Below are 20083 nucleotides of genomic sequence, written 5' to 3'. Positions count from 1 at the left end.
GTGTGAGGTAGAAGAAAATGTGGCAAGACTTAATCGTATGTATCATAATCATACCTATAAATAAGTGCATTCAACAAGTGTTACGAAAGAAATAAACTCTTATATAATGAGATAATACTTTTTATTATCACCGACCAATAAAACAATGACACGTAGAATACATATTACATGTAAGTTTTTTTTAATCACGGAGAGCCTATGTTTTGAGTTTTATATCTAATAGGGCCTCTTAAAGAATGGGCCCACCTCATAGGCTCCTAAAACAAATTTTTAAAAATGAAAAGTCTGAGGTGGCACCTATTATATGAGCCTTATATTAAATTATTTGCCCATTAAGTCTTCGTTATCTTTCACGTCCGTCGGCCTTGTCTACAGGCTCACCAACATGCCGCAGCCTAGAGAAGCCTGCAAATCCCTGTCCAATTAGCCCAATCATGAAACTTTTTTGAGACATTTAGTCATATACCCATTCTTAACATTAAAATTATAAATAAATTCTAAATAATTTAATTTCTATAAATAAATAAACAAAAAATTCAAAAAATGACAGCTGGCACTATTGAATTTAATTTTTATTTTAAATTACTTTGATGCCCTATTAAGTGTTTTGGACTTTTTATGAGGTTTTGGGGTTAAATTTGTTTTAAGAAATCAATAGCAGTTTTGTAATTCAAAAGAAGTTAAAAGCCTTTTTGTTATTTTGTAAATGGGCTTTGGGTGTGTTTCTAAAGTCCATTTCATATATATTTTTTTTAAATAATTTGAGCTCCTATATTGAGTATAACAGTGAATATTCCTTCTTCTTTTTTTGAAAGCGGTTGTGATGTTTTTTACTAAGATGTCATAAGATACGAATCTGAAACTGCAAGTTTAGACCACTTTCAATAGGCTAAACCCCTGTTGGCGGTTGTGATGATTTTTAATCAGTGTAATTTGAGGCTATAAATTTATAATAATAAAGGGTATTAGGTTTCTAGATGTAAACATGGAGTTGTATCAAATGCTATTGGGCGATGAAGATTTCAGGTGAGATCAAGATCATAGAAAAAATAAGCAGCAAAGTAACCAAAAGTCAGAAGACATGCTATGCTTTTTCCAAATAGTTTTTACAAACAAACTAAACTATTTCTTGATAATGACACTGTCCCTCTAGAATGGGCCAATAATTTTTCATTACAAATAATAATAATACACAAAATTCATAAAATTCAGCAGAAACATTGAATTTGTAACAAGCAAGCAAATCAATTACGACAGATTTGTCTCGTAAAATACGGCTCATCCTCATGATAAATAAAATAATTTAAATGTCCTAATTAACTGTCAATATAAAGTGCTACCAATACGGCGTGATGGGTGTAAATTTTGATATCATTCACGCACGAGACACGAGAAAGCTATCTCTAGAGAGAGTTATCCATATTTCAAACTTTCCGTCTCCAACTAGCAAAGTTAATTAATTTACTAATTGTTCATTTATTGCTGATCCACTGATGGCTTGGAGTTTAGAACAACAATGGTACACTTTTCAGAACAATAATTATCCAGCTCTGTCATTTACTACATGAGTAATTAGTAAAGCGATTGAATGATTATGAACAAATTAGACAATTTAATTATCAATCTGCATCTAATATCTAATACGTAAATGATCATTATCAACAAACTTGGTTTACTTTACCGTACATAGATATATGAAATATCCCAAACGCAATGGCATGATATCCGGAGTAACCGATTCAACGGTTTTCTGTTGTCATCGATGATTTATAAGAGCGAGCATGCATGATGCAACCGTCACTTTCACTCTAAAATTTCAAGAATTTTTTGTTGCCCGTGTTTTAAGGTACAAGGCATTGGCAACCCAAAAATACGCCACTCAAATTAATATTTATTTTAATATTGTCATATTTGTTGGTGTGAAAAAGTCGCCATTGCTGCTAAGTTCGAGCTCTTAGGTTGTGATTGGGTGAGTACTATACTTGTGATTATCTTTTGTAACATGTTGACAAAGAACGTACCGTAATCATGATTATCTTTTGTACTCCATTGAAACCTGTATTGAACAAATTAGACAATAAAAAAAAAAGATCATGAAAAAGATAAAAATAAGATCATTACGTATCGATCAATAAATTGGCCATGTACTCTGCCGCTTCCATTGGCTTCCAAGCAAATTTTAATGCATCATGTTGGCATCACGTCTGAGTGTGTTGGGCGGCCATGATTTTGGGATTTGAAGTCTTAACCTTTTTTTTTAATTCATAGAAGCTGAATAAGTCTAATTTATAAGATCATGTACTAGATATGCGTACGCATGATGTTGCATGACACTTGGTTTGGAATTTGATTTGACACGTGCCATGCCAAATAGGTTTCCCAATTGATCCTGACCAGCTGTTTGATAAGATCCAGTTTTCTTTCTTTAGTTCTTTGAATTTCTTACTTTATCCAGAGGAAGTCGTGGTGTGGTGATATGCAAATCTCGTTAAAGTCACTATTTGTTTCTTGACTAAGAATTGATGAGCAAATATGAACAAACACGTTTGTTATTAAGTTGTTCATTACTGAAATTATGGATGAATAATCTCGTGTGTTTAATTTGTTAATTGTGGGTTTAGGAAATGGTTAATTTATCAGCTCATGTGCTTATCGATTCCAATTAAATATATACATACATTCGCATGCCCATAATAATCTATCAAGCCTTATGTTGATGTATACATGTTTCCACCATATTCATTGAATTCTAAAATGACTAGTATCTTTAGTCTTTATATTGATGTATACCCCCATTTTCTTTTTTGGGTAGAGAAGAAACCCCCCTACTCAGACAATGGAAATCTTTTTTTTTTTTCTCTGACATAAGCGATATTGGGAGAGGGATCGAACACATGATATCGGATGCAGGGTAACTGCTCTTAACCATTTAAGCTACAATATTCCCTTGCTATTGCATATGTATGCTACGTAACTGGTAAGGAAAATGGCAGGAGCAAAATAAGGGGGAGAAATTGGACACATGTGAATGAAGCAAAATGATGAACGCAACGCAAACTTTGATATGGTTTGATTGAAACAAGCCAGAGTTGGGAGAAGCTGAAGCTGCAAAACGAAATTGGGTTTAAGACTAACTAGAAATGTCCTGTGCTCACGTGAAGAAATAAGCTGTTTGGTATGAAATATTAGATCAGCGTATATTCTCTATTGAATAATTTATAGTTGGCCGGTCATCCAAGTTTTCTTCCTGTTTGAGTATTTTTGCTGTTAAAGTGAGTATTACGGCTGAATTAACTAGAAAAAAAAAATACAAGAAAATGGATTTGGACAGAAAATTAAGAGTTGAAAATGGACCCCTTGGAAGGTTTAACGTTGTCGTTTTGTAACCTGTAGACTCATGTGTGTGCACAGTGCAATGAGCTCTCTATCTATATATAATGTCACCCCTGCCCATCATCCTCTGTCATTAGTCATATACAGAAACTTCAAGTTAAAGCCTCTGTGATCTCAAAACAAATTAAGATATGATGATCACATTTAAACCAAGAAGCCTCACATTCTTTGTTTTCATTGCCTTTTCTATTTGGTGTTCAAGCTTGTTAGAACCTTGTGATGCTAGAAAAGGAGGCAAGCAGTACTGGAGGCAAAACAAGGGTGCCTCTGCCTCTGCCTTGAGGAAGGAACAAAAGGGTTATGGCGGCAATCACCACCGCCACCAGGCAGGCCCTAGGGTGTCTACAACACCGTCGAGGGGAGACAATTACATCACACCAGAGGAAACTGCAGCAAAACTGCAAAAAAAGGGCGGTGGGAATTCCAACGTCTTTAATGTGTTGGACTATGGTGCTAAAGGCGATGGAAAAGCAGATGATACCAAGGTGAGTTTGGAAATTACATAGCTCATTGTGTTCTACTACTATTTGTATTATAATATTGACTAGTTCTCTTGCATTGCAATGCAGGCTTTTGAAGCAGCGTGGGCAGCAGCTTGCAAAGTGCAGGCATCAACTATAAATGTTCCTTCCGGGTCCGTGTTCCTCGTCAAACCAATCTCTTTTTCTGGCCCTAATTGTGAAGCAAATATTGTATTTCAGGTGAGTTTTCAAATCTTAAACCCACATCATGTTGCCTCTTATCACAACATTAAGAGTAGCAGCAGCATTCCAGCATCATGAGTTATCATTTTGCTGATGTACAAATACGTTTGGTCAAATGTCATGCAGTTAGATGGCAAAATCATAGCTCCAACAAGCTCGGGAGATTGGGGTTCAGGTCTTCTACAATGGCTCGAATTCACGAAGCTAAAAGGGATTTCAATCAAAGGCAAAGGAATAATTGATGGGCAAGGCTCAGTTTGGTGGAGTGACTCACCCACATACAATATTCCTGCAGATCAAACATATAGCAGTTCACAGGACACGGTAATTAACTATTCATCCAGCCCATGTCAAGCCAAAACGCGGCCGGCCAATGTTTTTATTATGCTGAAAAAAACCTCACTGTCACTTTTAATATCTAGTGAAACTAATTAAGCACGCGTGCCTTTTCATGTCAACTTTCATACGCAGGTCATAGAAAGTGACAGTGGAAAAATGCCAAGCACCAAACCAACCGTAATAATCTGATCACCTTTCAGCTCCTTGGCCAGTTTACAAAATCAATTACTTACTCTGACTGGTACTAAATATTTTGTTGTGCACTGCAGGCTCTTAGGTTCTATGGAAGTGACGGCGTGAGTGTCACTGGTATAACACTTCAAAACAGCCCTCAGGCCCACCTCAAGTTCGACGCCTGCACGAATGTTCAGGTTTCTGATATAAGTATTTCCTCCCCTGGTGACAGCCCCAACACAGATGGAATCCACCTCCAAAACTCTCAGGATGTTGTCATTTTTGGCACCAGTATTGCTTGTGGTAATTTTTCAAAATTGGACCGTTGAGTAGGGCTGGACCAAAACAGAAAGCCGAATCAAAGGAGATTAAGCATAAAGAACTAGAATTCTAATGAATGCAATTTTCAAAACAGAGAGCCGAATCAAAGGAGATTAAGCATAATATATACATGGTCTTAATCAGAGTCCAACTAGCAAGCATGTTGACCAGCAACATAACGTGTATAGCACAAGTTACTTCTTTACCAAGTGAATGACATTTAAACATATGATCTGCAGGGGATGACTGTATATCCATACAAACTGGATGCTCAAACATATACGTACACAACGTGAATTGTGGACCCGGACATGGAGTCAGCATCGGAGGGCTAGGGAAGGATAACACTAAAGCTTGTGTATCGAACGTCACAGTCCGAGATGTAAAAATGCACAATACACTCACTGGCGTCAGAATAAAGACCTGGCAGGTACTGTTACATATTAGAATACATACATCATACGCCCCTTCTCTAATAATTGTAAGTTTTAAATTACAAATAGATAGCAATCAAGATTCTATATTTGTCCGTATGCTGAACCAAATTATATATGGTTTTCTACTGCAGGGAGGATCAGGGTCAGTCCAAAACATCATGTTTTCAAACATTCAAGTATCAGAAGTTGCAACCCCAATCATGATTGACCAATTCTACTGTGACAAGAGCAAATGCCAAAATGAGACATCAGCCGTGGCAGTTTCGGGTGTAAACTATGTAAACATACAAGGAACCTATACGACGAAACCTGTACATTTTGCATGCAGTGACAGCTTACCGTGTACTGGTGTGTCTTTGGACACCATACAGCTGAAATCAGTTGATGAAGGCAAGCAATTGTATGGCCCTTTCTGTTGGGAGGCGTACGGAGAGCTCAAAACAAGCACAGTCCCTGAAATTGACTGCTTGAAGAAGGGGAAGCCATATTCAAGCAGCACAGGAGCTCAGTCTGGAAGTAATGATTCTTGCTAAGCACAGGCTTAGCTTAGCCTAGGGAGTTGATTAGTAAAAATTCAAAAACACGTGTAGATACCTCAAAGTTTGGACCCGTCTCTGAAGCCTTTCTTCTATGGCGGTACCTCAAATTATACATACCGCCATAGAACAACGACGTTTGCAGTTAGAATGTCTTTTTCATGTATTTTGTTGCTTTTCCTGCTACAATGTTCTGTTTTTATTTGATAGATTACATTTCGCCCGCCGAATATAATTAGCGGGATTGGAGTTTGGACTGATCTGGATGGATTGAACTTAATTAGATATTAATCAATGAAAAAATGGATTATGTTTTTATTTGGTCCAGTTATTAGTTGATTAAAATCAGGGAAGAAGGGTGAGAGTTGGTATCAAAGGGTTAGCAAGCGTCTATGGCTATGGTCATGATAATTGAGAACAACAATGGTGCTGTAAAATTAAATCTCATATTATGAATACAGATTCATGATGGTGCCTAATTATAATTAAGCAAAATCATCTATGGCGCTAGAAGATGCAAAATTTGTGTTAATAAACAAAATCATAAATTACAATATTGGCCTGTACTAATTATGATTTGCCAAAACCAGTAGCAGCCTTCATCCTTTTGCGGGTTTGGATCCTTTCAGGGCTTGGAAGTCCTGTCTTATCCTCGTACTTCTTTTCTAAGGCCTGTTACCATAAGATAAGACAATAAAAAACAAATTAATATAATACTAACTGAATATTTAGGTAAGGAAAGCCCATATGGAGTTTTATGATTGCTAACCTGTAGCTGTGCACAAATGGTTTCAAGAACTCCTTCACTCATTCTATCAAAGAAGAGAATACCCTGCAGATGAAGGAGTCATATAAGAGGAGGGAAAAGAAGAGCAACCATGCACAAATCTCTACTCACTAAGATCCTCTTTAGGCCATGAAACTTTAAACAATGACATAGATTGCCAGAACGTCCATATCATAGATTTGTATTCTCCGTATACTAGATGCCTCGATGCAATTTCCTTTGTTCACCCAATACTCAGGGGCATGTATGCAGATGTCTCATCTATATTTTATCATTCATACTTTTGGTTTCCATTTATGTAACCATATAAGTACTATATTTAGCTGGCAAAAACTTGTGACCTTTTCCATACTTTACTCAAATCAAATACACTTCAAAAAGTGATATTCAAGACAACAAGCCGATCTCAGTTTATTAAGTTCTAGCTAGGTACCCCACAAGTGGAATGTCTGTAACTAATCCTAATCTCCATAGCATGGGATCCATCCTCCACAATGGCACAGCTTATGCAAATTATAAGTCATCAAATCCAATGAAATCTTGCACCTAACTCTGCAAGTTCTGCTTTCCCTAATGCAAAAGGGAACCAAATCTCCACTGTAAATTCTTTTTTTGTATTTTGGTTGACACTCCATTGTTAAATTACTAAATAGTAGCTGAATAACGAACCTGCAAATGGTCAAATTCATGCTGGAACACCCGCGCTGGAAGACCCGACAAGTTGACTGTAAACCTTGCACCGTTGATGTCCCGTGCATCTATTTTCACAGATTCTGGTCTCTGCAAGCACAAAAAGTTAGAGACATCCAGAGCAATACCATGAATCACTACATACACACACACACAAAGCAAGCAGTTTAAGCTCATTGTACAGTATGAAAATTGTATTCAGTGAACATGACTTATTTTAAGATTCAATTTCTTGCACATTTTTCATACTCATTTAGAAACCAAATGGGGATAACTTAAAGCTCTAATACACATGGAAAGACATTAATAGCAGGGTCAAACAAAGCAGACAACTTTGAAATCAGCATATAGCAATAGCACGCACCACAACATCAGCATAAATCCCCGGGAAGGATAAGCAACCCTCGTTAAAGGGTCGCGTTTTCTGGGAATATCTGGAAACCCTTGGATTCACAAGCACAATTTCCTCCCCTTGGCCACGCTCACCAACTGGATTGAACACCATGAGCTGCACATTGATCCCTACTTGGGGCGCCGAGAGCCCTATGCCATCGGTTCTGTGTAAAAATCAAGCCAACAACTCCTGTAAATTGCAAGAACTTCTCAAAATCCGATTTTTTTTAGGGGCACTTAGCAATTAGCAAACGCCAAGAGCCATGGATGATGGAACTCACTTGTACATTATATCAAACATTCCGTCTACCAAAATCTTCAAATTTTCGTCGAACGAATCGATTCTCTTGTTCTTCGCTCTCAGTATAGGGTCCGGATATTCCACGATTTTCAGAGGCGTCTCAAATTCAACATCAGCAGCTATATTCAATCCATCGCAAAATCAAATAGGAACGAACCAAACACATAAGAACAAGCTTTTTCTTCTTCTTTATTAATATTTTGGTAGCAATTATTGGAGTTTGGCTTACCAGTGGCCACTTCGTCTTCTTTGACTGAGAAGCCTCGTTTGGCCTGAGCGTGGACCGGAGTCGACCGGTTCATGGTGGATACTAGCCGGACGGTTGACGAGAAACGAGTGAGCCGGTGGAAGATGGGGGGAAAAGTCCTCCGGCGGCAGACAGTTGGAAAGAGAGCGTGGGATGAGGACAATGGCTGGAGCCAAGCCGCACAAGCCATACCCAAGGTGGAGTAAAATGACTGTGGATAGTTGGGCCGGTGGTGTTGCCCACTCAACGGCTGAGAAGATATATATGTGTCTCGCGTTTTTTGGGCTTCTTAAGAATACGACATCGTTTTGGGCCCTAACCGCGGTGATTAACTAACTGACCAGGGTCCAGGAGAGAGAAAGCATACCAATAAAAATCGCGGCTTGCTGTGTTGGCTCCTCCTCTCATTTTGATCCTTCCTAGTTCCTCCAGGTGAGTCTCTCTCTCTCGCTCTCTCTCTCTCTCTCTCTCTCTAGTATTTCGTCGTCCGTTTTGTGAATTCTTCGTTATCAGATGTGAATCGTAGATCTGCCTAATCGATCTTGATCTCCATGTAAAATGAAATCCCTCTTCGTTTTTTCAGTTCACGAAGTGATATGGATCTGATTGAATTTTTCATTACGATTTGAAAGAATATTGGATTGATTTTGCTTTATGTTATTGTAGAACGAAATCCCAGCATGAGAATTTTGCTAATTTTGATTTTACTGTATGGTCTGATTGTATGTGGCAGATAATTTGATAAAAATGGGGCTTACCTTCACGAAGCTCTTCAGCAGGCTCTTTGCCAAGAAAGAAATGCGAATTCTCATGGTGGGTCTCGATGCCGCTGGTAAGACCACCATATTGTATAAGCTCAAGCTCGGAGAAATTGTCACCACCATCCCTACTATTGGTAAGCCCCAATACAATATTTTGATTAAAAACTCAATATTTTGATTCATATATTTAGATCAATTACGTTGTGGGGTATAAATTTTCCGCACATGAAAAATTGTATGTTGGTTTTGGTTTCATTGGTGCTTTTTCTCCCAACCATCTGTTGTAGTGAAGATGACGATTTGTTTTATTTCTCGGAATTCTTCTGGATCAAAATTGTTATCACTTGTCATTTTAATTACGGGAGTGGTTCTTCTGCAGGATTTAATGTGGAGACAGTAGAATATAAGAACATCAGCTTCACTGTGTGGGATGTGGGGGGTCAAGACAAAGTAACTCTCTCTCTCTCTCTCTCTCTCTCTCTCTCTCTCTCTCTCTCTCTCTCACGCATCTATGTGTGCGTCCATGAATGCACACTGATTTTATCCTTGATTTTGCAACAAGTTTTTAGTCATTGTAGGAATCTGCGTATTGTTTCTGAAAGTCTTCTAAATAGGCAGTTAGATTCATGTATTATGGGTGCAGTAACATTTTATATAATTTATTTTCATGGAATAATTTGAGATTTTGAAATTACCTTTTAATGTGTATCTTCGTCTTATGAGAACATTTTTCTGAAGTTCTAATTATGTGTAGCCAGTGACTGATCCAACTTCTTTCAAATACAGATCCGTCCATTGTGGAGGCACTACTTCCAGAACACACAAGGTCTTATTTTTGTGGTTGATAGCAATGATAGGGATCGAGTTGTTGAGGCAAGGGATGAATTGCATAGGATGTTGAATGAGGTAACTACTTGTTTCATGTCTTATATTTTTGTTTTCCTTATTTGTGCTGGGGTTTCTAAAGTTCCCGTCATTAATGGGGCCAAGGGGGTTGTATGCTTCTAAATGAAGTTTTATGTTGTTTTGTATTGTTCTGTGTTTACTTGGATTTTTTGGCCTGGTAAGTTTTGGTTTGGTTTGGTTTGTGACATGACATACTTTCCCAAAGTTGCATTTGTCCATTCTCTTATGCCTTGGTTGCTTCATTTGTGTTAAGATATAGCTCTGTTTACATTCCCTGAAAGTGATCTGAACCTTGTTTAGGATGCAACAGTTGCACATACTCTTGGCACTAGATTTTGAAGTTAAATGTTTGATATGGTTTCAGGATGAACTGAGGGATGCTGTTCTGCTTGTATTTGCCAACAAACAAGATCTTCCTAATGCAATGAATGCCGCAGAAATAACTGATAAGCTTGGTCTTCATTCTCTCCGCCAACGTCACTGGTAAATTATTTTGTTAATTTTCACCCTGCAACTGTTAGTTCATAGTTGAATTGAACATCACTTATGACCACGACTTTTTGTTATTTTGTGTTATATGGTTGATCAAATTGAATAGGATGCTAGCCTAATGGCTGAGACCGAAATTTGGCATTATTTGTTTATCATGGGAAATTTTACTCATTAGTTTCTCTTAAATAGGAGCTAGGAGTACTGAAAACTCTGTGGCACGTTGAGTTAGCTATGGATGGTTCAAACTAAACAACTAAGAAATTTGGAATGAGTTTTTCTTGAATGTCATGTGAAGATATTGGGCAAAGTTGAATACTGGATATAATGGTTTTGCGGATAGAAAAATTTGGCCTGAAGTATTGTTGGTAATGTTGCTGTTTTTCAGGTACATCCAGAGCACTTGTGCAACCTCTGGAGAGGGTCTGTACGAGGGGTTAGAATGGCTTTCCAACAACATTGCTAGCAAGGCAAGTTTTCCCAAATTATGTTTTTTATTTTATTTTATTTAATAAGAGTATCAGATCATGGTATTAATTTGTGGAGTATTTTACTACGTGGCATTCTTAAATGTTGGACGAATTACATTAACAATGGTTTTTTTTAAATTACCTTCCATATTTGCTGTGTCTGCATGACTCTGTCGATTATATATTTCTGACAACCCTCCCTCTGTTAATTTACAGGCATGAGAGTCAAGGTCAAGGAGTTTGGTTGCTTGACTTGGAGATTCTGGGGAGGATAGTTTTCCTTTATTTCGATGAATGTTGTAATAGCAGAATGTTTTGGCGAGACGACGTCAGAATTCATGTGTGTATTTGCTACTCTAGCTATAATGTTTAGCTGTAAACGAAGTTGCTATGTTGTTACAATCGTTTTGACGCATGAGCCAAGTTTATATTTATCGTGTTTGCTTCAATTGTCTGCTCTTCATGTTTCGACCAAAACATCAAATTTTGGAGTTAAAAAATAAGAAAAAGAGAATTAGAGATCATGCGCGGCAGTATTTTCTCATGTTTGAGTGTCAATAATCCTTGGTTGATACTCTTATAACTTTAATTTCCTGGCTAAGTAAACCCCTCTGGATTTTCATTTCTTGGCTCTCTTTCTGGAAAGAGTGATATTCTAACTAATCTAATGTGCGGTAGGGGTAGGGGGGATTATACTCAGGTGCAATAGGACGGGCATTTCACATGTGCTTCATTTTTAGGCTCTTCAACTCAGTTGCAATAGGGCCAGCACTTCACTGGTGCTTCATTTCTAGGCTATTTGAATCTTTAGACTCTTTTGGGCCCTGAATGGGCATATGGATTCAAAACCCAACGTGAAGTCTGTTCTCGAAACCCAATTGTATTGTACGGTGGGCTCTACTTCTACCTTGCTAGCCCATTAGGCTTCAAGCTCACTGTAATCATAGAAAGAAAAGATATCGAGGGAGAGGCTCTCTGCTCTGGCTCTCTTTCTTCGATTAGAAGAAGACAGCTAAAGAAGTCGGGCCATGCTGTCCTCCTGAGTCTCCTCTGTGTCTCTGGTCTGGATTATGATTTCGAGTTACTTTCTTGTCTCATGCTTAATTTCTCTTACAAATATTTACAAATGCATTTTTTCGTAATGACTTATAATTTAAACTTGTAATTGACAATGTGTTCATCTTTAAATTTATAACAAAATTTCATTTTTTGAATTTTAATAAATAAAACATACAGCGCCAATTTTTTTAATTATAGAAAAACTCATATATATTTATACAAGCGATATTCTACTTTAATCTAATCTTAGATGGACGGGGATTCGAACTCGAGAGCAGAGTGGGGAGCACATTTGCTCTAACCAACTTGGCTAAGTCCATATTTATAAAACAATAACGCTACGGGCACCAACTTGTTTACCAACTTTTGAATACCAACACATGTGGCATATGACATAGGTTGTCATTTCATGTGCCACATGTGTTGGTATCCAAAAGTTGGTAAACAAGTTGGTGCCCGTAGCGTTACTCTTTATAAAATCATATATCCTTTAAAGATTAAAATTTATTTTTCTTAAGACTCTAAGCTAACACTTATCTTTATCTCCATACCCGCACAAGATTTGGCCAGGAAAGCGATCTTACTTGCCATGTTGTTAACACTTAATTGACAAGTCACAAGCCATAAGTGAGTTAACATATAAATGAAACTTGCTGTCATCCAAACCTAATTAATTTGAAAAAATCTATGAAATCCCATCAATCTTATGGCAACACAAGACCTAATGGATAGTGGTGAGGTTTGCAAAAAGGAGAAGCACCATCAAATCCACAATGTGAGTTTGTCTTTGTGCCCTTTTATGGCTGAGGACAGCTAGCTCATTAATCCTTGACCTCAGCCACATAAACAAAATCAATCTCGTGGCTGAGATTAAGTATCTAGATTTTCATTTTTGAGTGTGGCAAAACTAGTGGCCCAAAACTCAGATTGTTAGCTGTGATCACATGTCGTGCTCTAAATCAAAGGATCATGGTGGTGCTCAAACAACCACCTGGCCAGGCTGGCCACTAATCCCTCATCCTGTTTTCTTTGAGCACTTGATTCTGTCCAAACTTTCTCTGATTCAGAAACAAAAGCAGACGTACGTGTATCTCCCAACTCCAAGGACCTTCCCAATTACTATATACATGTATATATGCATTGTATTATTCTTTGTATTAATTACGACGGTGCTGCTCAGTCTAACTTGTTTTCTTCTTTGTTAATACTTCCACTAGTAGTTTTAATGTAAACTGTTCATGCAACGATTGATAACTGTTGATCGATATCGCATAAAAATTACGAGTGTAAACTTTAATATCCATATATAAGATAATTGATAACCGTGAATCGATGTGGATATTATTATATATATAAACACTACGCGTCTTGATCTCATGAAGAGCCATAAACCCACAACAACATGGGTTTCTAAATGTAGAATGCTTCCGTATGACTTTTGCAGGAAGTGTCAAATAATAAGTACATATATGTAAGGTTTTCGTGGGGTTGGGGGGAGAAGACTTTCTTATTTAGACATATAATGAGTGGCTAATACTACGCTGGTTAGGTATTTAATTTAGATTGATTCAAAATATGCCAATTTGTCCTCTCCTCCTCTTGACTTTATACGCTATAGCATGCATGTACGGATGAGAAACAAACGTATTCCTCTTTAATAGTAATGGATTATTCATCTTTTATTCGGTCAGTCAAATTATTTAATTAAACACGACATATATAACTTATGATGTGTTTTACAATTTCTCCAGTACTAGAATGAGGAGTGGAATAAAACGTTTTCGATAAATATAAATACTTTTATCTCAAAATGTCTTTGAGAGGTTAACAAAATTATCAAATTGTGTCGTTTCTATTTTTTTAGTGTCATTTGCATGCACGGGTTAATATAGGTTTTGAGGTTCCTCTTGACTAAAATATATATATTTGTTCTGTTTTTTAAAGGTTTCTTCATACAATTGTATGAGTAGGTCAAGCTCTTTTTCTATTGGTGGTAAAAGGAAGAATAAAGAAGAATCCATTAGAGACTTGTTAGATTTGAACTTACAACAATATCCAACAAAAAGATGGCCGGTCCGCGAAATCCAAGAATGGTATGAGTGATCTAGCTAAAATTTTACTAAACTTAGGACATGATTTTAATAAATTGATTATGACTGTAATAACATGAGAGAATTGATAATTAACATTACGTGTTTTAAATACTTTCACAATTTTGTTAATGGGGTCTAGCCTAGGGAAAAAGAGTCTTAACTTGCATACAAGAGGTCTTACGTTCGAACTCTAATTTCTTGTTGAGATGAGATATGAATAAAAATTTTGTTGCTTAAACTTAAAAGAATTAATGAAATGGTGTCCTTATTGAAGTGGGCCATTGTTCAAAAAGAGAGCTATAGGCCGGCCCGACAAAAGAAGAAAACATCGCAAGAGAGGCTCTCTAGGGCGCCAAGCTAGACTGTAGGTCCTATTTGGTTTATGGGAAATGAGGCTTAGGAATGAGAATTCAATTGCTTTCCTATGTTTGGTAAGTCCAGGCATGGGAAATGGTTGTCTGACACTTGAAAAAGTAGTGGGGAAATTGAAGTCTTCCTCTTAACTTGAGTTTTGTTTTCCCTTCTCATGGGAAAGTTTGGAAAATGAGCCAATATTCAATGCATAATTTTCATGACTATTTTGTCCCTATGTACAATTTATAATTACAACGTATCATTAAATGCATTCTTTTTTTATTTGATTTAATATGGGTATAATTGGAAAATTATACAAACTTTGTTTTCCATTCATACTCAAAACAAACATGGGAAAGGAAACAAAGTGAAATCTCCCTGTTACTTTTCCGACATTATACCAAATGTGGGAAATGAATATTTCATTCCCATTCTTTGAGAAATGACATGGGAAATGATTTCCTCTCAAATTCATTCAGTGAACCAAACGGGGCCTAGGAGTAGCAAGGGAAATATATCATTTGTGGGTCCCGACTCGAACGCGAAGAAATTAACAATGTCCATATTTTAATAGGATTCAAAATTTAATAAAAATATATAATGTAGAAATTGGCGAAACACAAGTTTAATACTAAGCAACTGGTAAAAACAGTGAAATCAACAAGATTATGTGACTGTCACCTCATCACGCTCTGGTGGCTTTCTTCATCAACTTCCAAGTGGGGCGCACATGCATGCATTATCCACACAGTACGAAATTTTACATGCGTTGTCGTTCAAACCAATACATGCGGCGTTGTTCAAACCACAACGTTCACACTCGTCTTCCCGTAAATAAATTTTCACATAGATATATGTAGATATATTTTACAAAATGTTCAAGTGTGAGCCTTGGTTCGTATGAGTGCTCCAACGGTCGAATCATATATTCTCTCTCTCTCTCTCTCTCTCTTTTATATATATATATATATATATATACACATACATATGTTTGTTTGGTTTTTTTGAGATATACATATGCTCCTTTTAAATTAACTTCCTTTACCTCAAGTTATACACACGTGTTTCTGGGATACATTTTTCTGTTCTTTTTTTTGTTCAATATATTTTTTGTATATACAATATTATGCTTGCGTAGGAGTGCAGGTGTTTATGTTCGCTAGCGACATGGAGAGATTATTAAGTACAGATGATCATGCGTACAATATACATGATTATATAATTAATCAAACCAGTTGGATTAAAATCTCTCTACTCCAATGCCGATTAAATACAGTAATATAACTGGGGAAGTATATTTTGCTCTCCCTCTATAAAAACCCCCAGCTACCCCATTATCTCTTATTATCTTGCCTTGCCCTCTCTCACCCCCTCTTTTTCTCTCTCTTCTCTCTCCCCCTCCCTCCCCCCCCCCCCCCCTCTCTCTCTCTCTCTCTCTCACTCTCACACACACACACACAGAGAAACGCACAATCACACAGACCAAGATGGATAAAAAGCCATGCAATAGTTCATCCCAGGATGTTGAAGTGAGAAAAGGGCCATGGACCATGGAAGAAGATTTGATTCTGATCAACTATATTGCAAATCACGGTGAAGGTGTATGGAACTCCCTAGCCAAAGCTGCTGGTATAACACGTTTGATCTCTAAATATTAGTATCTAAACATAAAATCAAAACCCTAGCTAGAACCTTTTAATCATTTTCAAATTACATACATATTATGTATATGTCACTAGGAGGTGTATATTATGTCACTAGGTCTCAAACGTACTGGGAAGAGTTGCCGGCTCCGGTGGCTAAATTATCTGCGGCCTGATGTTAGGAGAGGCAATATTACACCAGAGGAACAACTTTTGATTATGGAACTGCATGCCAAGTGGGGAAACAGGTGATCATCACTTTATTTTATTTATTTATTTATTTATTATACAGTGAAATATCAACATATAGGTATACACGTACCTTGTTATTTTAATGACAGAGACAAATATATACATATGATTATAGTATATGTGGATTTCATTAGTTTTGATCTATTTCTCTCCGTGATCACCTTCTTAATTCCCTCTTAATTTTGATGACTAAGTAGGATTTGATCTCATATACATAGGACCTTGATAGTAGCCCTATTTGTATAGTCTGGGACCTATGAGGGAAGAGAGAGAGAGAGAGAGAGATAGAGATACAACGTGAACGTGCGGGGAATTTGAGTCATCCTTAGGTGATTACAAAAATGATATAGAACACATGAGGAACTGATGGCCAGCAAAAATCCGGAGAAAGATCTGTTTCTTGTACTTTCATGGCTACCAAAAATCCCTCTTCAATTCTTTTTCTTCATTTTGATTCTACGTCTTATCCATTATTGTGATTTCAACCACACGGAAGTTTGAAAAAAATTTCTCAAAAAAGTACATATAAATATATATGTGCTTAATTGATAGCAGTCTCTCTTAGATGTGTTATAGGATGGACTACTGGAGAGTGGAGGCCTGGGGCAAATCATTGCAGTGGACCCTTCTACTTTCAAGGGCAACATCAACCCTTCTTCTTTCTTCATGATCATTAATATATATATATATATATATATCCAAGCTAGCTAATTAAGAACACCAAGTAATTGATCATGATAATTTTATTCAAAATTAAAAGATATGGGTAAAAAATGCTATCGTGGGTCTCATGTTTTTTGGACTCACCAAATCAACAACTGATAGCCGTTCACTTGTGTGGGGAAAACTGTATATATTATAAGTATAGCTTCTACAATTACATAGAGTTGCAAATTTATTTTTTTGGTAGTTTGAGGAAAAAAAATCTACTATGTGATTGAGCCATGATATTGTGGGGTATACACCATTTGAGAAGTTAGGAAAAACCCTTTCCATAGTAAATTTAAAGTTTAAATTAAAATTGGTAATGAAGTCAAAACAATTATAAATGTTCTTCCAGTATAAGTAAATTAATAAATAAATAAATAAAAGTCCAAAGGTTTTGGAAATAGTTGTCAATCTGGGAAGGAAAGAGAAGAAATACCTTAAAACTAGTGGTGTGTGGTGGTGAAGAAGTTGCGATATATTAAGACGCGTTCTGGACTGGAACCCAAAAAGTATTGGAGGCAATAAAAACCTTCGATTTATAGGTGAACCCTGTAAACTGGTCACATGCCAACCCTCGCATTCAGAAGAAAAGGACAAACTCTTTTGCTTTGGGTTGAAATAGACGTGAACCATAGTGTTTTGGCTGCTTATGGCAAGCACTGGCCCCCCTTGTTCCTACACATAAAGATCCATCGATGCATGGAGGAGGAGGCAGCAGCTGCTAATCAAAGTATTAATCTTACAAAACAAGGCACCTGCATGGCTAAGTGGAACTTTACTTAGTACGTACTTTGAATATAATTAATACTAAATTATATTAATAACTTGAAGCCTCTTCTCCGGGAGTTGGGCTCAAATTTTCTGCCGAATACGGTTCGATTTTTTCAACCCCCTTCACCTGGTAGATATGGACAAAACAGAACCATATTGATATAGATATAAGAAATAACAATTCAGAAAATATTCATATATATTATGTATATATACTGTACCGGTTATATACATAGATTCTGGGCTTTGCCTTAGAAACTCAGGGATAGAGCTCCCTTGACTAAGCTAAGCCTGAATTGGACAAGTGGTTGGACATGGAAACTAAGCTTGGAGATGGAGATGGAGATGGAGCTGCTATCTGTGTACATACATACACGTACGCAAAGTAAATGTTTTGTGTTCTTATAGATGACCAAGTCCTGTGTCCTGATCTGCCTTATATATACATGTGTGTGTGTGTGTGTGTGTGTGAATGAGTCCAGCTTGGAAGGCTTTCATTCTCACCCATAGAACATGCTTTGGCTTGGAATTTTCAGTAATATTATTTAATTGCAAGTTGAATGTAATTTTTGTTTATAGTTTATGTTTTAATTAATTGTGTTTATATATAGATTGAGATGTTCCATTATTTTCTGCAGTGAGTGTTCTTTCTGCTAACCAGTGCTTCTGATACCACTTATTTCTTCTCACAGCAGCTCCTTTTTCTTATAGGAGTTTGTGTAGCAATTACTGGCAGTACTACAAATAATTTATTGTGGCAGCTTTAACATTTGATATTGTGTTTTCTTGCAACTCAGGTGGTCGAAAATCGCAAAACATCTGCCAGGACGGACCGATAACGAAATCAAGAACTATTGGAGGACTAGAATTCAAAAGCACATTAAGCAAGCAGAGAATAATATTACACCTGGACAAATCTCCGAGGTGAATGATCAAGCAAGCACAAGTCAGGTGTCGATCTCCAGCGCTGCTGTGGACACAATGGCAATTACCCATGCCGCACCGGCTAATTACCCACCAAATATGGATGCTTATCCTTCTTCTTTACCTCCTGATCACTCCCATGAAAGCTACTGGAGCATTGAGGATCTCTGGTCTATGCAGTTTCTAAATGGAGAGTAATTAAGCAACCCAAATCATATATTATGCTCCAAATTCTTATTTGGATCATCAATTATTAGGTTTGTCTATATAAAATATATATATATATGTTTTCTTTTAATATTTATATATATATAATATAAACATATATCTTGGTTTATACTTGATTTTAGCTTGCACTAGGATCTTAAGCTTTGCAGTTTCCATCCCTATATATATATATATAGTAAAAGAGAGTATTTGGCATATCTATATATCTATATATATATATGTACATTATTTTGATGGCTTAATCTAATATGTTTCCCACAATAAGGTCTCGGATTTGTCTTAATTGAAGCACTAATTAGTCGAGGCTTTTATATGGAGTTCAATATGATAGGGACTGAAGAAAAGATTAAGATAGAGACCTGTAATTTTAGTGTTTTATGAATAATAAATAAGGCATAATGTTATTCAATTGAGTTTACACATCTTTTATTTAGGATGTGAAGAGCACATGAAAATTTGAAGATATGGATATGAAGAAGAAGAAAGAAGATACGTACACACACACACATACAAAACTGAACCACTGGGAAATCGACACGTAGAAAGCTTATTGCTATTCTTGTTAAGATTCCATATCGGCTTTTCTAAAGTTATGCATGGGCATGCAAAACTGATGTTGGACGTCAGCCTAACTTGCACCCACTGCAAGCAAGTTTTCACATGCTCTCTTTATTATCAATTCCTCACATAATTTTTATTTTTCGGCACAAAATAAATTCCTCATAAATTTATGGTATCTACTTCTCCAACGTGCTACCACATGGCAACACTCATCACTCAATAGAATTGTTGCTTTCTTTATTTTTATTTTTTTTGTTTTGTGTGTGCGAGAAATCTCTATGTCCTGTAATTTAAACTATCGCTTGTACTCAAAAAAGGAATTCAAAGAGTTTCAATTAAGTTGGTAAGTTGATATTAACAACTTTAAACTCTTTAGATATTTTGTGGGTCGAGAGAAACAGACAAAAACAAAGTTAGGTCGACTCGTCCTCCTGGATGACACAGGAATTTACAAACTAACCTTAAACTTTAGCATTCAACCTTTATTCAAAGAAATGGCTCATAAAAGAAGCTCGAGGGCCCATTTCTTCGGACTTTGCATT

At 36.7% G+C, this 20083-nt stretch overlaps 4 protein-coding genes and 1 long non-coding RNA gene across 6 annotated transcripts; 3 read left to right on the top strand and 2 right to left on the bottom strand.

Moving 5' to 3' along the window:
• The first annotated feature begins 3488 nt into the window (after positions 1-3488).
• Positions 3489-6153, top strand: LOC117622806 (polygalacturonase At1g48100). The gene is made up of 7 exons (XM_034353584.1): positions 3489-3878; positions 3963-4094; positions 4224-4421; positions 4569-4613; positions 4706-4913; positions 5171-5361; positions 5500-6153. The coding sequence occupies exons 1-7, from the start codon at positions 3525-3527 to the stop codon at positions 5899-5901; spliced, it is 1530 nt and encodes a 509-aa protein (XP_034209475.1). The 5' UTR covers positions 3489-3524; the 3' UTR covers positions 5902-6153.
• A 178-nt stretch (positions 6154-6331) lies between these two features.
• LOC117623414 (peptide deformylase 1B, chloroplastic/mitochondrial) lies at positions 6332-8567 on the bottom strand. The gene is made up of 6 exons (XM_034354385.1): positions 8305-8567; positions 8056-8194; positions 7746-7938; positions 7361-7471; positions 6674-6736; positions 6332-6576 (listed from the first exon to the last, which is right to left on the bottom strand). The coding sequence occupies exons 1-6, from the start codon at positions 8510-8512 to the stop codon at positions 6475-6477; spliced, it is 816 nt and encodes a 271-aa protein (XP_034210276.1). The 5' UTR covers positions 8513-8567; the 3' UTR covers positions 6332-6474.
• A 53-nt stretch (positions 8568-8620) lies between these two features.
• Positions 8621-11397, top strand: LOC117623416 (ADP-ribosylation factor). The gene is made up of 7 exons (XM_034354387.1): positions 8621-8754; positions 9056-9217; positions 9463-9533; positions 9870-9989; positions 10354-10472; positions 10867-10948; positions 11165-11397. The coding sequence occupies exons 2-7, from the start codon at positions 9070-9072 to the stop codon at positions 11168-11170; spliced, it is 546 nt and encodes a 181-aa protein (XP_034210278.1). The 5' UTR covers positions 8621-8754; positions 9056-9069; the 3' UTR covers positions 11171-11397.
• On the top strand, positions 9564-19729 carry LOC117623415 (myb-related protein 305-like). Of its 2 annotated transcripts, XR_004585122.1 has the most exons (5): positions 9564-9588; positions 15916-16083; positions 16216-16345; positions 18626-19009; positions 19415-19729. XR_004585122.1 is itself a non-coding variant. In XM_034354386.1 (4 exons), the coding sequence occupies exons 2-4, from the start codon at positions 15942-15944 to the stop codon at positions 18948-18950; spliced, it is 597 nt and encodes a 198-aa protein (XP_034210277.1). In that variant the 5' UTR covers positions 9564-9588; positions 15916-15941; the 3' UTR covers positions 18951-19400. The 2 variants fall into 2 exon arrangements, 1 of the variants encoding a protein (XP_034210277.1); XM_034354386.1 differs by lacking the exon at positions 19415-19729 and having other exon boundaries at positions 18626-19400.
• LOC117623417 lies at positions 16395-18381 on the bottom strand. Its single transcript, XR_004585123.1, has 2 exons — positions 18050-18381; positions 16395-17955 (listed from the first exon to the last, which is right to left on the bottom strand). It is a non-coding gene; the product is annotated as an uncharacterized LOC117623417 (long non-coding RNA).
• Positions 19730-20083: the final 354 nt, after the last annotated feature.

This window comes from Prunus dulcis, chromosome 3 (assembly GCF_902201215.1).
Source record: "Prunus dulcis chromosome 3, ALMONDv2, whole genome shotgun sequence".
NCBI classification, from domain to species: Eukaryota; Viridiplantae; Streptophyta; class Magnoliopsida; order Rosales; family Rosaceae; genus Prunus; species Prunus dulcis.
Note: the sequence above shows the minus strand (reverse complement) of the source record. Positions and strands in the feature narration are given on the sequence as shown.

Coding starts and splice junctions, on each gene's coding strand:
- LOC117622806 (XM_034353584.1), top strand. CDS start 3,525: ATGATGATCACATTTAAACCAAGAAGCCTCACATTCTTTGTTTTCATT. Junction 4,422..4,568: donor ATAGCAGTTCACAGGACACG/GTAATTAACTAT, acceptor TTTCATACGCAG/GTCATAGAAAGTGACAGTGG. Junction 4,914..5,170: donor TGGCACCAGTATTGCTTGTG/GTAATTTTTCAA, acceptor TATGATCTGCAG/GGGATGACTGTATATCCATA.
- LOC117623414 (XM_034354385.1), bottom strand. CDS start 8,512: ATGGCTTGTGCGGCTTGGCTCCAGCCATTGTCCTCATCCCACGCTCTC. Junction 7,472..7,745: donor GGATTTATGCTGATGTTGTG/GTGCGTGCTATT, acceptor TTGTGCTTGCAG/AGACCAGAATCTGTGAAAAT. Junction 6,577..6,673: donor CCATTTGTGCACAGCTACAG/GTTAGCAATCAT, acceptor TTATGGTAACAG/GCCTTAGAAAAGAAGTACGA.
- LOC117623416 (XM_034354387.1), top strand. CDS start 9,070: ATGGGGCTTACCTTCACGAAGCTCTTCAGCAGGCTCTTTGCCAAGAAA. Junction 9,990..10,353: donor TGCATAGGATGTTGAATGAG/GTAACTACTTGT, acceptor ATATGGTTTCAG/GATGAACTGAGGGATGCTGT. Junction 10,473..10,866: donor TCTCTCCGCCAACGTCACTG/GTAAATTATTTT, acceptor GCTGTTTTTCAG/GTACATCCAGAGCACTTGTG.
- LOC117623415 (XM_034354386.1), top strand. CDS start 15,942: ATGGATAAAAAGCCATGCAATAGTTCATCCCAGGATGTTGAAGTGAGA. Junction 16,084..16,215: donor CTCCCTAGCCAAAGCTGCTG/GTATAACACGTT, acceptor TTATGTCACTAG/GTCTCAAACGTACTGGGAAG. Junction 16,346..18,625: donor CATGCCAAGTGGGGAAACAG/GTGATCATCACT, acceptor CTTGCAACTCAG/GTGGTCGAAAATCGCAAAAC.